The sequence below is a fragment of the Halichoeres trimaculatus genome, unplaced genomic scaffold (genome assembly GCF_033239565.1).
Source record: "Halichoeres trimaculatus isolate MK-OKI-2021-1 unplaced genomic scaffold, fHalTri1.1 fHalTri1_scaffold_3, whole genome shotgun sequence".
NCBI lineage: Eukaryota > Metazoa > Chordata > Actinopteri > Labriformes > Labridae > Halichoeres > Halichoeres trimaculatus.
In genome coordinates, this window is record NW_027437181.1 from 2,077,796 (window position 1) to 2,095,522 (window position 17,727).

The 17,727-nt window shown below is 41.9% G+C and overlaps 2 protein-coding genes across 2 annotated transcripts in view; one reads left to right on the forward strand and one right to left on the reverse strand.

Annotated features, from left to right (window-relative positions):
- kcna4 (potassium voltage-gated channel, shaker-related subfamily, member 4) overlaps window positions 1-14,311 on the reverse strand; it is a 91,166-nt gene extending 76,855 nt beyond the window's left edge. The window contains exons 1-2 of the mRNA XM_074666064.1: window positions 13,749-14,311; window positions 9,644-13,468 (exon numbers count right to left, since the gene is read on the reverse strand). Of these exons, the coding sequence (XP_074522165.1) occupies window positions 10,730-12,829 (2,100 nt within the window). The 5' untranslated portion in view covers window positions 12,830-13,468; window positions 13,749-14,311 and the 3' untranslated portion in view covers window positions 9,644-10,729. The remainder of the gene's footprint in view (window positions 1-9,643; window positions 13,469-13,748) is intronic.
- Window positions 1-17,727, forward strand: part of LOC141787567 (gonadotropin subunit beta-1-like) — a 34,545-nt gene that overhangs the window by 4,540 nt on the left and 12,278 nt on the right. The gene's annotated exons all lie outside the window — the stretch shown is intronic.

Sequence of the window (17,727 nt, forward strand, 5' to 3'; positions counted from 1 at the left end):
CTGTCAGAAGTGTCCCCTGCCTCTTCCCCAGTGAATCCTGGGACGTGCTCCAGCCCCCTGTGACCCTGAGCAGGTTTCAGCCGATCCAGAAGATGGATGGACGTCTTGGCTGCAGGTCGGAGTCATTTTTTGAGGAAGGAAATGAGCCATTTGTCAACAGGGTCAGGAGCGACTTTGACCTGTGGTTGTCAGCACAATCGGGCCTGTGTTATGCAGAGCAGGTTGTTTCAATCTGGAAGTGTCGGCTGTCACATAAAATGTGGGCCGAGAGGAGCGTAATTCAATCAGACGTCTGTAAATGTAGATGCCGGCCTGATAACCACAATGGAAAAGCCAAACGCAGGCCTGTTGCTTTTAATCTGCACAGTTTGAGGAGAGCTGATTAACTCGGAGACGTTTCAGCTCAGGAGCTTTTCTGTCTTTTAGGAGCTGATCCTTTCGTCAGCTTTTAGCCATCAGAGCAGAGAGTGTGTTCAGCTCCCAAACAGGAACATGAAGACCATGAAGAACGCTGCACAATCAGTCCATGTTTAGATATTTTAGTGTTTTCAGGGATGGTTTAGCATTTCATTTATAAATATCATCATGAGCTTCCTTCAGACTTTATCTCTGTAGTTCAGATCATTGAATTGACTGGATTGATTTACAGCACGTCTAAGTCTCTGAAAACACCACACCAGCTGATGAGGTTTAGTAGAGAAGAGAAGGATCTGTGCTTTTCTCGCTAAAAAGGAGCTAAAGGCTGAAACACGAGCTACAGTCTGAAACACATACCAATGGCCAAAATACGGTTAAAAGGATAAAGCATGTGGTAAATGCTAAAACACAAGCTACAGGCTAAAGCATACGCCACAGGCTCTTACACAAGTTTAAGACTAAAACAAGAGCTAAAGGCTAAAACAAGAGCTAAAGGCTTAAATACAAGCTAAAGGCAAAAAAATAGATACAGGCTCATACACAAGTTAAAGGCTAAAGCTAAGGGTTAAAACACATGCTACAGGCTAAAGCACAAGCTACAGGCTCATACACAAGTTTAGGGCTAAAACAAAAGCTATAGGCTTAAATACAAGCTACAGGTTAACACACAAGTTTAAGGCTAAAACAAGAGCTAAAGGCTTTAAAACAATCTAAAGGCTAAAAACCTTGCTACAAGCTCATACACAGGTTTAAGTCTAAAACAAGAGCTATAAGCTACACCATGAGCTAAAGACCAAAACACAAGCTACTGGCTGAAACACGGGCCAACACCTAAATGTTAAGCATGAGCTACAGGCTACGCCAAGAGCTGAAGGCTAATACAAGAGCTAAAATCTAAAACAATAGCTAAAGGCTTTAACAAGAGCTGAGGGTTAAAACAAGTGCTAAACGCTAAAGCACAAGCTACAGGCTAAAACATGGGCTAATGGCTAAAATACGAGCCAAAAGCTAAAACAAGAGCTAAAGGCTTAAATACGACTTACAGGCTGAAACATGGGCCAACAACTAAAATATGAGCTAAATGTTAAACATGAGCTACAGGCTGCACCAAGAGCTAAAGGCTAACACAAGAGCTAAAATCCAAACAAAAGCCAAAGGCTCTAACAAGAGCTTAAAGTTAAAACAAATGTTAAAGGCTAAAGCACAAGCTACAGGCTAAAACATTGGCCAATGCCTAAAATATGAGTTAAAGGCAAAAATATGAGCTAAAGGCTAAAACCCAGGTTAACCTGTTTGAGCTAATGTTGCCTCCAACCCACAGTCAGCAGTTATTCTGCAGTGGTCTGTTCAAACTTGAGAGTCTATCAATAAAATGAAGAGCCAGGTTACGTTAGCTCTGCTTGGTGAGGTTGGAGTTGGTAGATGAGCTCTGGTAGGACAGAACCAGGATTCACTAACGTTACATGTTACAGACACGTCTCAGAGCACCGGGCTGTGAGGAGAGAGAAATATAGCCGGCTGCTAAACTTAAGTTAGCTTGTTTTCACAGAGACATATGGAGAAAAAAAACAAAGGTTAAACACTACACTGCCACACCAGTAGAGGGCGGTAGGTTAGGCCATACAGCAAGAACGTCATTGTATACAGGCATGAAATGATGAAATCGAAACACGTGGATTTGCACCATTTTATTTCCACGTGCTGAAGTGTTGACTTCTCAAAGCTGCTGTTTTAACCAGGCAGGAAATCAGATTAGAGTCTACTCTGGGACAGAGGAGGCGTCAAACTTTGGGATAAATGTTGAAAACACTCTGAGAGTTTTCCTCTTTCAGCTTGGAGGCTGTGCTGTTCTTCACGTGTAAGGAAACTGACTCACTCCATCGTTCTGTCTGCAGCATGTAGCTGTGTGGAGCTGTGTACACAGAGTTTGTCAATGAGCTCCTTCTGTCTGGTTTAAAGCTGCGTCGTGTTCAATACCTCTCTCAGCTGCCTCAGATTTAAACCATCACAGCCAGTGAGTCTGATCATGTTATGATGGAGAAAATCATTCAATTCATAAAGGAAACAGACACAACCACTCTGTCCCATAACACCTTGCTCTCTGTGTGACCAACGCCTCAAACATCACAACGCCTCATGGGAAAATAGTTTAAACTGCAAAAAAATGAAATCTTATCAAGTGTTTTTGTCTTATTTTTAGAAAAAAAATGTCACATTTACCTGACCAGTCTGGAAAAATGTGATTTCAAGTTATTTAAAAACACATAACGTCCTCTTCCTACACACCTGTGCCTTCAGGTGTGCTGAGAGTCCACATTCACCTTTAAATAACTTAAAACAAGACTTTTTTTGGGCTGACCTGTGAAAATGTGGCTCAAATTAAGTATAATGAGACAATTTTTACTAAAAATAAAAGCAAAACACTTGATAAGATTTCAGTTTTTGCAGTGTGGGTAGGAAACTGACACTTAAGCAAACACAGCAAAAATCTTAAATCTTATCAAGTGTTTTTGTCTTATTTTAAGTATTAATTGTCTTGTTATACTTAATATGAGCCACATTCACCTGACCAGTCAAGAAAAATGTCTGATTCCAAGTTATTCAAAGAATAAGTGTAACAAGCAAAACCAAAAAAAAAAACACTGCCAATGATACAAGAGAAATTAGCTAGAAAATTTTACTACAGATAGACCGATATGGTTTTTGCAAGGCCAATACCAGTACTGATAATCAGTGATCAAGGATACTGATAACTGCTATTTAGTGCAGATATTAATTTGTGGTAAAAGTGACAATATAGGCGTCAAGACAAGATAAGGTCTGAATTGCCTGAAACAAGTAAAAAAAATCTGCTATTGGGGTTAAATGAAAAGCTTCTTGTTTTATAACATTTTTTTTTTTTAAACCCACTGGCAGATTTTTTAAATTGTTACAGCAATTCAGACCTCATTTTGTCTTTGAATGACCTAAAACAAGCAATTTTCCTGGACTGCTCAGGTGACTGTGGCTCATTAAGTCTAAAGGGCATTTTCTACTGGCCTAAAAAGTCACTAATGATTTCAATGTGATGTAGCGCAGGCAGGAAACTGACACTTAAGTGAACACTGCAAAAGTCTGAAATCTTATCAAGTGTTTTTGTCTTATTTTAAGTAAAAAAGTATTTTTAGATCGAATATGAGCCACGTTCACCTGGTCAGTGCAGACACATTTCATATTTTAGTTTATTTAAAGACAAAACGAGGTCTAAATCACTGGGTTAGAGAGAAGCTCCTTGTTTTACAACATTATTCTAACCTTAAGAAACTTAACCTGCAAAGTTTTTAACCCTATTTGCAGATTATTATTATTATTTTATTTTTATTTTTTTTACTTGGTACAGCATTTCAGACCTCATTTTTGTCTTTGAAACACCTTAAATGAGCGATTTCCCTGGACTGGTCAGGTGAATGTGGCTCATATTAAGAATAAAAAGTTTTTTTTTTACTAAAGTTGAGACAAAAACACTTGATAAGATATCAGATTTTGGCAGTGTAAAACTTTTAAGTTGTTAGAAATTGTCTGGATAGATCTGTTGTAGTTTATCTTGTGTAAAGTAAGTAAAAAGGTAATGTGATGCTCAATCATTAGGGGGCTGTAAAAAATGAATCACACGCTGCAAAAACTGAAATCAAAGTGTTTTTGTCTTATTTTGAGTGTTAATTGTTTTGTTATACTTAATATGAGCCACATTCACCTGATTAGTCCAGAAAATGTCTTGTTTCAAGCTATTTAAGGACAAAAACAAGGTCTGAATTGCTGTAACAAGTAAAAAATAAAATCTGCCAATGGGGTTAGAGAAAAGTTACTTGTATTGAGACATTATACTCACCTAAAGAAACCTCATGGGCAAATTTTTTTCACCCCATTGGTAGATTTTTTTTTACTTGTTACAGCTTTTAATAACCTAAAAACCAAGCAACTTTTCTGGACTGGACAGGTGAATGTGGCTCACATTAAGTTTTGTAAGACAGTTTTAATAAAGTAAGACAAAAACACTTGATAAGATAAGAAATGTTGCTAAGAAATATTATTGAGTGTTTTTGTCGTATTTTAAGGAAAATTGTCTAGTTATACTCAATGTAGTGGCCGTTTGAAAAAAGACAACAAAAGGTTTCAAACAAACTTTCAAAAAAGACTCAAAAGGCCACTCTTGCACCGTGGGTTATGGTTTACGCGGATGGGAAAATAAACGTAAGGTCCAAACCGATGTCAAACTTTCACAAAAATGTGGTTTATTAATCCAAAAATCAAGCAAATGAAGAACAAAGGAAAACTCCCCATGTGGCTCCCACTCCGGTAAAAAACCATCTGCCCACCCAGGTGCATGCTGGTCCCTACCGTAAGCTTACCTATATAACCTAAAGTGGCACCGTGCCCAATTTAAACAAATAATTAACAAAACACCCAAACTAAAGGAATGATAAACTACTGAAATACTAACAAAAACGTTATCACAATTAAATCAAAATTAATTGATTTAAAAATAGTGAAAATCTAAACACCAAACTAAGTTCTAAACAAAACAAAGAAAAACACTAAATAGCTCCTACACTCAATATGAGTCACAAAGAAAACGATGAGGTCCAAATTGCTTGTAACTAGTAAAAAAAAATGCCAATGGAAAAATATTGCCAGGAAATTTGTTTGAAACTAGAAAAATGACTTAAAAAAATAACTTTTCTCTTGTTGCATTGGCAGATTTTTTTTAACTTATTCCAAAAAAATTAGACCTCATTTTTGTCTTTAAATTCAAGGATTCAGGGAGCTTTATTGTCATTACAGGCATGTAAAACATGAGGTGGAATGAAACTAGTTTCCCTGGTCCTGGTATGAGCCCACATAACCTGAATAAGATACTATATAAATATAAAAACACCAGAATAAAAGTATAAACATAAACATTGCCAAATAACTTGAAATGAGATGTTTTCTGGACTGGTCAGATGGATGTGTCTCATCAAATCTAAAAAGACATTTTCTCCTGAAGAGAAACAAAAACACTTGATAAGATTCAGTTTTTGCAGTGAAGCTCCAACCTGTGAACACAAACTCTCCTGAACAGATCAGCGTCTGGATTCGTGGAGCAAACAGTGGATTAACTTTCTGTTGATCAGCGCGGCTCTCCGCTCTCTGTTCTCTGTTATTACATAACCCGCTCTAACGTTACATTCACCACGCTCACTTTCTTCCCACCTCTCCTCTGTCCTTTGACAAGCAGGGAATACTTTTAGAAAGAAGAATAACCATAAATAACCTTCCATTTGTCACATCACATGGCCCGGCCATATGGTCTAAATCTGCACTACAAAGACACGCTGCGCACGCCACGCACGCCAGGACACGTGACGACAGGACGCCCTGAACAGTCCGGACCATTCAGCGGCTCCTGTGGCTCAGGATGATACGGACCGTGTTCACCGCAGCTCAGCAGCTTCAGCAGCTTCAGGCCTAAGAATACGCCTGACCCACACACTTTGCTTAGAAAACGCTTTGGATTGCGCCTCTTGCAATAAGCCACATTATGTAAGTGCTAAGTGTGAGGTATCAAGAGGAGCTGGCTCGGGGCCACAGGCTGCTGCTGCTGCTGTGTGTGTTTGCTGGTGGGTGCAGGTGTTGAAAATATCTTCATGAATAGTTCCTCTGAGGAGACCGACACAGAAAGACATGATTACGCTCCGATGCAGCGAGTGGCAGCGGATCCTCTGTGTGAATGCAGATCATCACTGACCCAGACACACGCTGGGGTTTCTGAAGGATCCGTCCTCAGAGTTTAAAACTCTGCAGAGCCCTGCAAGGTCACATTTAGCATTTTACTCTTCAGCAGAGAGTGGATATCATGTTTTCACCACTTTTCTCCAACATGTGCTGAGTTTAGAAACCAAGAGTTCAAAACAACCCCAAAACAAAAACAATGATTTAGCTATGATGGGTAAAGGCAAAGAGCTCTCTGAAGACATTCACAACCTGATTGTTGCTCAGCATCAGAATGGAACTGGTTACAGACTCATATCAAAGCACCTGAATATTCCAGTCAGCACCGTTGGGGCCATTATTCACAAGTGGAAGAAGCACCACCTTACCATCAACAGGCCACGCACAGGAGCTCCTTGAAGATTTCTGACCAGGGAGTCAGAAAGATAGTCAGAAGAGGACTCAACCAGCCAAGGACCACCCTGAAAGTGCTCCAGAAAGACTTGGAGGCAGCAGGTACAATTGTTACAGAGAAAACAATAGGCAATGCACTCCACCACCATGGCCTCTATGGACGCTCAGCCCACACGACTCCATTCCTCAAGAAAAGACATGTTGAAGCTGGTTTAAAGTTTGCTAAACAGCATCTTGACAAGCCTGTAGAATACTGGGAGAATGTTGTCTGGTCAGATGAGACCAAAACTGAACTTTTGGGCTGTCATACTACAGACCATGTTTGGAGGAGAAATGGCTCTGCACATCAGCCAAAAAACACTACACCAACAGTGAAGTTTGGAGGTGAAGCATCATGGCATGGGGTTGTTTCTCATCTCATGGTGTTGGCAAACTTCATATAACTGACGGAGCAATGAATGGAGCCATGTATGGGGAAATTCTTGATCTGAATCTGCTGCCATCCACCAGGATGATGAAGATGAGACGTGGCTGGACCTTCCAGCAGGACAACCATCCAAAGCACACGGCAAAGTTGACTCTCAGATGGTTTCAAAAAAAGAAAATCAATCTGTTAGAATGGCCTAGTCAATCACCTGACTTCAATCCAACTGAACACTTGTGGAAAGAAGTAAAGAAAAGGGTTCACCAGAGGGCACCAAAGAATATTCCAGATTTAAAGACAATCTGTGCAGAGGAATGGGCCAAAATCACACCTGAGCAGTGTGGGCCATTAGTTCAAACATACAAGAAGCTTCTGGAAGCTGTCACTGCAAACAAAGGCTTCTCCACTAAGTATTAGATGAGTCTCAGTTAGCGTCTTCAATACTTTTTTCCTGTGTAATCGTACTTAATTCACCATCATCATTATTTATGGACCTGAACGTTGTGATTTCTTTTCATGTGTGGATCATTTGAGTTAATACCAATGTCTGGGAGAAATTTTCTTTGAATTGCAGCTTTGGAAATAAATGTGATGAGAGAAAAGTTGATGCGTTCATTACTTATTTTCCCCACTGTGTGTGTATATCTTGTACATTCAAAGCCTTCTGCAACTTCAAGTTTTTTTCCTTTTCTCTTTATCTTTTTTTAGTTATACTATTTTTTTGTATATATTATTTTTTTCTAACTAACTATTTATAGCAGTGAAGGAGAGGCTCTCCAATCTCGTTGTGCATTATGTAAAATGACAATAAAGGCCATTCTGATTCTGATTCTGATATGCTTCAAATAAGTAACTTAAGAATAAGTAACTTTTCTCTTGTTCCAGTTAGGGATGCACCAATATGAAAATTTTGGCTGATACTGATATCCGATATTGATGTTGCTGTTATGGCGGATAACCGATATATTTACCAATATCGATATTTGTAATAAATAATAATAATTAATAATAATAAAAAGAGAAAAGACGACCATGGAGAGGATCAGAGGATGGAGCGTCTGAGATGAACGCGATCAAAAAAAAGTTTGTTTTGTCTGTTTTTGGATCAAAAACAGGAAGAGAGACACAAAAGAAGAGAGTCCACTCTTCTCAGGTAGTTTTGGTGTTTACACAGTCAGAGAAAACAAGATTATTTGGGGTCTTTAAAGATCGTTCAAGATGCTCTGAAAACGCCGGCAGCTAATGAGTAAATATCGGCCGATATCGATATTGATACTGATATATTGTGCATCTCTTGTTCCCATTTGCAGCAATTCAGACCTTAATTAGTCTTTAAATAACTTGAAATCAAACATTTTTCTGGACTGGTCAGGTGAATGTGGCTCAGATTGAGTATAAAAGACATTTTCCACCACTCCAGATTTTGAATAAACATTAACAGTTATCAATGAAAATCTTTCCAAGCAGATTTTTTTCTCATGTTTTTTAGAAGTTATGAGACTTAAAGTCTGGTGATTGCATTAGCTGATGTTAATCTCTGGCAGACTTCCTCCTTCACTATCCGTCACATAATTCACTAATTCCTGTTTAGTCTCTAAAAACAACCACCGTCGAGAAACCCTCGTTAACTTCACTATGAATCAAACTAACAGATGAGACAACCTGTTTTCTATCAGACATTTCAACACTTTTCTTTAAATTTCATCTTCTCCATCTTCACCGCTGAACCCAGAAGCTGTGATGATGCAAATGTTTTACATTTCAAAGCTTTAGCTGCTTCACTTTCTGTCTCCTGCTCTGAGAAAACACTCTGTGGCCTTTCTGATGTTTGGGATGCTTTCCTTTTTGGATTTCAGAATCCAGTTCATGAGCGCAGGAATTATTTCATTTCTTTGTTTTGTTAAGGACGAAATGTGCTGTTTTTTATCAGTTTGCTGATTTGCTGTCCTCTGTTTGTGCTCTGAAGGCTGCACATTTCTACACACGTGCGCTCTCGTATCAAACTCTTTTTTTCACATGTACACATAAACACACCATCATCATTCTCCAAACTGAAACACAAGGAAACAACGTCATGAATGGATGTGTTTGACTGAGTGTGTGTGGAGTTGTTCTGCCGTATAAATAGATATCACCAGAAACAAACAAACAAATAAACAAGCTGCTTTTCCTTTAAAGTGATGAAGCCAACACTTCCTAAAACATCAGGGTGCAAACTCTGAAAAAAAAAAAAAAAATCAAATTTAAAGCTATCCAAAGGTCTTTTTGCATTTGAAACATTTCACCGTCAAAATTCGACAAATCTCACAAAACCTTGGACTCACATTGATCAGATCATCACAGATAGGATGAACTCTGTGTCTGTTACACCTCAGGCTGCTTCTGACGAGCGTTAACTGATCACGTGACGCCTGGAACGTGCGCCATTTCCATCCAAAGCATTTTACGCACGATTACGCACGCGTAAAACCGCCCCTCAGAGGAGGCAAACAGAGCCAGAGATGAGACTACAGCTGTTTTCTCTTTAAGCAGAGCTAGTAGTGAGTGTTTTATTTGTTGTTTATCATCTCTCATATTTTCAGCAGCATCACAGGCCCACACACTGACACTGCGAGTTGTTTTCATCACTGTCACACACACACACTGCAGGGTACATACCTTGGAAGACATCCACATCCCGACCATCCTCTGAGCTCGGAGTTAATCATAGTCCTCTTGAGGAAAAAAAAAAAGTTGTATTTTGTGCACGAAGTCCAGCGGACAGGAGAGGAAGTTGCTCGTTGACTCCCCTCCAGAGGAGTCTCCACAGCAGAGTCATTTTTGCTATAGCTTTCCGTCTGCGTCCTGGTAGATAAAGGGATACTGTCTGTTTGAGGTTGTTTCTATGAAGCTGGGGAAACTGGTGTCGCCAAGGCCCCGAGCCTGTCCGTACAAAACCTGGCGAGGCGAGTCACTTCCTCTGAAGGATTCCTGTGCTTAGCTCTCAGGGTGGCTCGACAACACAAGGCTTTTCTTGGCCTGTTGTGGGAAAGCGTGTGTGCGTGTGTGTGTGTGTGTGTGTGTGGATGTCAGAGAAAGAACTCTAGCCCTGCTGTAGTTGATGACTCCTAAATGCTGCGTCCTAACATGAATGAGCGTTTTGTTTACATTAAATGTTGGAGCATAAACAAAAGTTTTCTTTATCTTTCTTCCACTTTTTCTTGACTTGGGTCCAAATTTTTCTGGCAACATATGAAGGAGGTTTGCTCTCTGTGAGGAGGTTAGTCAAACATTCTTCAGCTAAGTGGTCAGGAGGACTAAATCGGTGCCATTTGCATGGCCTACAGTTTCTGTCTCTGTAAGCGGATTCTACATTAGTGCAAACAAAATGTTTCTTTATTGCATATCAGCAAAACGATCAGCTCTACCCTTTCTGTTACTGACAGATGAAACCCTTAAAGTGCGGATGCATAGCCTGTCCTGTCTTGAATTTCGATTTTTCGTCAGATTTGGAAGCCCGGAAAGGTTCAACGACTTCATTAATAAACTCATTAGGCGAGTTTTGGCCTCAATTAGGATTTGGGAGAAACTTTTGTTCAGATATGAGGAGAAATAAATATCCTAACGCGCCGATTAGTGACCGATGAGTGTGTGCGTAAAATGTGTGTGTGCGTAAAGGTGTGTTTGGGGACCACCTGCTCGTACAGTGTCTTTGTTGGGCGTGTTTCACTTTAAAAAGAAAAAGAAAACGAAGTTCTACTTTGATCACACGTCAGTCTGAATGGATTTTGAGTTAGTACTGTTTCTCCTCCCTATGTCCGTCCCGTTCCCTTTACTCGGGCTCTTGTCCAGCCCGCACAGCGACTCCGTCACCCCCTCCTCCATCTCCATATACTCCGCTTTGTCACCCAGCGAGGAGCCCGAGGGCGAGCCTTTGAATTTCCTCAAAAAGTCCGGGAAGTAGGGGCAGCCAGGAGGCATGCTCTCCACCACCGGCGTCTGGTCCTCGTTGTCCGTCTCCCTGTGGTAAAAGTAGTTAAAGTTGGACACAATGACCGGCACCGGGAGCGCGATGGTTAGCACACCTGCTATCGCGCACAGGGAGCCCACGATCTTCCCCCCGACCGTGATGGGCTTCATGTCCCCGTAGCCCACCGTCGTCATGGTCACCACGGCCCACCAGAACGCGTCCGGGATGCTCGTGAACTGCGACGTGGGCTCGTCCGCCTCGGCGAAGTAGACCGCGCTGGAGAAGAGGATGACTCCGATGACGAGGAAGAAGATGAGGAGGGCCAGCTCCCTCATGCTGGCGCGCAGGGTGTGACCCAGGATCTGCAGCCCCTTGGAGTGCCTGGAGAGCTTGAAGATGCGGAACACTCTGACCAGGCGGATTATTCTCAGGATGGCGAAGCTCATGGCCTGCTGCCCGTTGCCCTGGTGCTGCGCCAGGTCCGTGCCGAGCGTGATGAAGTAAGGCAAAATGGAAACAATGTCTATAGAGTTCATGATGTTTTTGAAGAACGCGGGTTTGCTCGGGCTGGCAAAGAAGCGGACTATGATCTCAAAGGAGAACCAGATGATGCAGACCGTCTCCACGATGAAGAACGGGTCGTTGAAGGGAGTGAATCCGTGGTCGGGCTCCGTGGAGTTGACTCGTGGCTGTAGATACTCTTTCTCATCCCTGAACTCCGGCAGCGTCTCCAGGCAGAAGATCACAATGGAGATGACTATAACCAGCACAGACACCACCGCGATCCCCCGGGCCGGACTCGAGCTCTCCGGGTACTCGAAGAGGAGCCAGATCTGACGCTTGAACTCGTCCTCCGGCAGCGGCTTCTCCTCCTCCTTCACGAAGCCTTCATCCTCACGGAACTTGAGGATCGCCTCCTCCCCGAGTTCATAAAACTTCACCTCCTCGGAGAAGATGTCAAAGGGGACGTTGACGGGTCTTTTCAACCGGCCCCCGGACTGGTAGTAGTACAGGATGGCGTCGAAACTCGGTCTGTTCCGGTCGAAGAAGTATTCGTTCCGCAGCGGGTCGAAGTACCTGATCCTCTTGTCGGGGTCTCCCAGGAGCGTGTCCGGGAACTGAGTGAGAGTCTTGAGCTGAGTTTCAAACTTGAGCCCGGACACGTTGATGACGACGCGCTCGCAGCAGCCGCACTCGCTGTAGATGTTCTCGTACCCGGACTGAGGACGCCGGTCCGTCAGCGACACCGTCTCCTCCTCATCATCCATGTTACACAGAAAACTCGACCTCTTGCTTCCCCGGCCCCCCTCCTCCTCCTCCTCCTCCTCCTCCTCGTCCTCCTCTTCCTCAGCTCCTTCAGCCTCTTCCTCCTCGATCATCATGTCCTCCTCTGATCCGAGCAGCGCCAGCTCCGACTGGCGCAGGTCCCCGCCGAGAGTCTGCGTCCGGCTGCGTCTCCAGCGTCCGACGCCGCGCTGCTTTTTCCGCTCTCTGAGAACTCTCTGTTGCTGCTCAGGCTCCGAGGAGGAGGAGGAGGTGGTGGTGGAGGAGGAGGAGGGGCGCGAGGCGGTACCGCTGCTGCTGATGTTGGTGGAGGAGGAGGAGGCGGCGCGAGACTGATGCTGGCGGTTGTTAAGGAGATGAGCGCTCGAGGAGGAGGAGGAGGAGGAGGAGGAGGAGGAGGTGGACCCCCCGGTGCAGCCACCACCACTACTTCCACCACCTCCTCCTCCTCCTCCCTCCGCGGAGCCTCCTTCCGCAGCAGCCGCCGCAGCCGCCGCTCGCGTCTGCGCTACCTGACGCTCTCTTTCGCGCTCCCTCTCCCGCGCGCGGGCCTGGGCATACCCGTAAGGCATGTGGCTGCCGCCGTCCGCGCCCACCATGGCAAACTCCATTTCTGAGTCAATTCGCTCAATTCGATCCGTGAGAGCTACAGAGCCCGCCTCAGGGCGACGTGGACGCAGGCCAGAGAGGGAAAGTTGCAGCTGGTGAAAGCGCGAGAGAGGCGAGAAAATGAGGCATCAACCGCCTCCACCAATCAGGGTTAATCTGAGGATGTCACAACAACAAACACACCTCACTCAGGGCCATGAGCGCGCTCCATGTGGACTCTTACATGGCAGGAGACGTGTTGTGGTTGAGGCACAGGCCTGAGATATTTCATGACATCATTACCACCACCAAAACCCGCGAGGCCCGGCGGCATAGCCTGTTACGCAGACGCTGTGTGGCAAAACTTGCAGCGTCTCTTTTATCCGCTCAGCATCATAAATCACCGAGTCAACAAGCGGCACCAAAACAGTCTCTCCTCCTCGCTTCCTCCGGTGCCCATCAGGTGGTTAAACCCTCCACGAGTGCGGCTTGCGCCCGGGTGCGTTTTGTGATCCTCCGTGGTCACTCCTGGTTGCCATTTTATGCGATGAGATGAAGAAAAAAAAGCACAAAAACAAAAAAAGAAGAAGCAGATATTCTTCCTCCTGTTATGTTAGAGGGCTCCGGTGAATGTGAAGCACTTCATCAAATCCGCTGTGGAGCTGTGAGGAGGGAAAGAAGGAGAAAGCAGATCAACAGAATGATGGATTCAGATCGATGTTCAGTGTTTTAGCGTGTGCACTGTGCAGGATTTTACGCATTTTCCTGCAAAAAAGGGCAAAAACTTCCCCCTGCACTACATCTCCATCATCTGTAGCGTTGTTGTTGCTAAGAGAGTGCAGGAAGCGAATGCATGGGAGACATTTCTGTTTAGAAAAAAAGCTGTTACGCACGAATTTCTGCACAATAGAGCTGCCTCTTGTTATATGAGCATGTACTTACACGTCCAAAGGGGCCAAACAGCATCGCCTCTGCCCCTCTTCAGATAAATCTGCTGCTGCTGGAGGAGGAGGAGGAGGAGGAGGAGGTAGGCTAGGTGAGGATGCAGCTCTTCGCTGTTGCCCAAAACCCCGTCTTGATTTTGGAGGGTAGTATCACAGACCCCCTCTGTGGTATCCAAGCAGCGAGCATATCATCCACAGCACACATCCGTGCTCTGACGCACAACGAAGAGCACACTTTCCTGGCTGCGTCTCGACGCCTTGTGTCTCAATTCAACAGGAGCCTCCGTCTCTGCTGCATCGCTCCCGGTGCCCTGGCAGCAATAATCGTTAGAGGAGGAGGAGGAGGAGGGAAAAAAGGAGCAGGTGAGGAGTTGGCATCAATGGCAGCTCCGCGCGATGCTGAGGACGAGATGTGAGGGTGTGTAAAAGTTTCCCGTCACGCAGTCGAGAGGAGAGGCTCCCTGGTGGAGTTGGAGCATCACACATCTGTCTGTGTCTCCGTAGCCCTACCTATACTCCGGTACCCTTCCTATTGTGTGTGCGCGCGTGTGCGTGTGTATGTGTGTGTGAGTGTGTGCATGTGTGAGTGTGTGTGACGATGGAGAGGCTCGGTGAGGGAGCTGTTCCTGTACCGCAGCGCGTGCAGGCGGTGCTCGGTCCTCCCCCAGTGGACGCAGCCGGTCACTGCGCACCGTGCTGCAGTCTCACACCCGAACCTCCTCTGCCCTTCAGCACAGGCGCAGGGTGGCAACCGGTGTCCTCACAAAAAAAAAAAAAAAACTGAAGCTGACTGCAAAAACTGAAATCCTATCAAGTGTTTTTGTCTTAATTTCATTAAAAAAAAATGTTTTTTAGACTCAATCTGAGCCACATTCACCTTATTTCAAGTTATTTAAAGACAAAATGAGGTCTGAATTGCTGTAACACTTAAAAAAAAAAATAAAGAAATAAATCTTCCAATGGAACAATAGAAAAGTTTCTTGTATTAAGACATTTTTCTAGTTTGAAGTGCGTCTGCAGGTTTGTTATTTAGGTCATAGTCACATCAGATTTAAAGGAACAGACTGTGTACTACAGATCAGCTCATATGTTTTGTTTTTTCAGGGCCGATACTGCTACCGATAATACAAAACTCAAGGAAGCCGATAACTGATATTTGGAGCTGATATTCATTTACAGCAAAAGTGAAAATATTGGTGTCAAAATTCAATCCCAATCACGTTCGATCATGCAAACTCACGCTGAAATTTTGGTCCGTCATTTTTTTTTTTGGAACAGGTTTGACTTAAAAAAAAAAAATATATGTGTGTATATATATATATATATATGTTTATATATATATATATATATATATATATATATATATATATATATATATATATATATATATATATATATATATGTTTATATATTTATGTATATATATATATATATATATATATATATATATATTATATATATATATATATATATATATATATATATATATATATATATAAACATATATATATATATATATATATATGCTATATATATATTATATATATAAACATATATATATATATATATATAAACATATATATATATATATATATATATATATATATATATAATATATATATATATATATATATATATATATATGTGCTCAAAAAGAATTCCTTGATACCTGAAAAATATCTGAATACAAAAACCTTTCTCTTCTTTATTGTCAGATTTTTTTTTAACTTTAAATAACTTGAAATAAGGTGAATGTGGCTCAAATTGAGTTTTAAACATAAGACAAAAACACTCAAAGATTTCAGGGGTTTTTGTTTTTTGTTTTTTTGTTTTGCTGTGAACACAAATGCAAAAGCTTCAACACAGCATAAGTTAATAGAGGTTTGTTTTCCTAACAGACACAGAAAAGTTGTGACAGAAAGTTTATGATTTTCTTTAACTCCATCTGTGATAAATAAAATGTCCTTTATACCAATATTTTTTAATGTACCGGAAAAACACGTCATCCTATATTTAGCTTTATGAATCAGTAGCGTTAGCGTTAAAGCTATATTTATCACAGCTGAAGGTAAAGAAGAAAACAATCATTTACTCACCTTTAAAACTTTTCTGTTGTTGTTAGGAAGTCTTTCCTCTTAACCTCTGTTGTCTTTTTGCTTTCGCAAATCAGCTGACACTTACAGGCCACCGTAGAATGATCCATTTTTAGCAGGTTATCAACTAGTTTTTGCAGTTTGCACAAGTTATTTTGAAAAATGTTGTGTTTGAACTGTTGTGTAAATGTTAAGTATTGATGTAAGAGTTCTGCCAAAGTGACTGAGAAACACGTTAAAATAAAGATGCTGCAGCTGTTAAAGTTTCCTGAACGCATCAGATGCTGAAGTTAGACACATACTCTGAACTCTGCAAAAAACTGAAATCTTATCAAGTTTTTTTTTTTACTTATTTACTGTAGAAAATGTCATTTTAAACTTAAATGAGGTCTGAATTGCTGTAACAAGTTTATAAAAAAAAAAAGAGAAGAAGAAATCTGCTAATGGACAAGAGAGACATTTCTTGTATCAAGACATATTTCTAATTTAAGCAAATTTTTGAGAAAATTTTTCTCGGTCCATTGGCAGATTTTTTTACTTGCTATGAACAGTTCAGACCTCATTTTCCTCTTTAAATAATTTAAATCAAGACATTTTTCAGGACTGATTAGGTGAATGTGGCTCATATTGAGTATAATCAGACAATTTTTTTCTTAAAACAAGACAAAAACACTTGATAAGGTTTCAGTTTTTTTGCAGTGGGGGCTTTTTTATACTTATATTTTATTTGCTTTGTTTCATGAGGTTACAACGAAAGAACATGTTATATAAAACTTGGTGTCAGTAAACAAAGTTCATAAAGCCTCCATGTAAATGGTCCATTCTCCCTAGTCTTTCAGGTGGGTTTTAAAGTCCATCCACTTTTTCCATTTTTTTTGACCGATAGATTGCTGAAGTCTCAAATTGTGTGTTAAGATCTCCATGTCGTGTTTTTCCACCATGTCCAAACCGTTTTTCAGAGAGGGAGGGTCCCTCTTTTAACACTTTCATGTTATGGCTTTCTTAGATGCCACAAGTAATATTCCAACCAGGTATTTACGGTGGCCGAGACCCGCCGCCAATGCAAACAAAAGTACCTGCAAATAATAAAGAAACACTGCAAAACTGTCTTTGTTTTGAATATTTAGTGGGGGCTTTTTTAACATAGTTAATATTTTTAAGATATGAGCTCAAACTGATGTTAAAGTCCCTGTGAGGAGTTTCTAAGTGATCTTGAAAAAGTCTCCCTTCCAGATCAGGAATCAGGAATACTTTATTAATCCCATCCCATATTTCGGCTCCTAAACTACGGTACAAACTGACAGTGTTTACTTGTTGTCCCGTTAGCCTTCGGATATGTCAGAGCATCGGGCTGCCGATAGCGCTACATGTAGCCGGCTGATACAACGTTTGCTTAATGTCACGTTTTAAACAGTAGCGCTACAAAACTGTAATGATAAATACCTTACCTCCGCTCGTTGTATCTAGTAAAAAGTTGACTTGAACAAAGAAAATTTGTTTCGATCCAATCTCCATTTAATTCTAAATAAAAAGCACGCCTCACTAACAGTAAGTTACGACAGTGTGAGTGAGACTCCAGGCCAGAAGGTGGCGCTGCAGTCCAACTAAAACAGATCCTCCTCACAGCATCTTTGAAATGTGTCATAAACCACCACAAACTGCCTCATGAGCACACACTGAAAGAGTTGATGTGGTGGAAATCTTCAGTTTAAAGAAAGAAAACATTTATTTGTTCACTCGACAGAAACCAGAGAATCTGATGACTCAGCAGATTCAGTCAGCAGCTGTTTGCTCAGGTAATAAGCTACAATCATCAGAGGGGAGTCTGCTTTTATATAAAACCATCCGAACAATTCATCTCAGACATCACCAGAGACATGGATG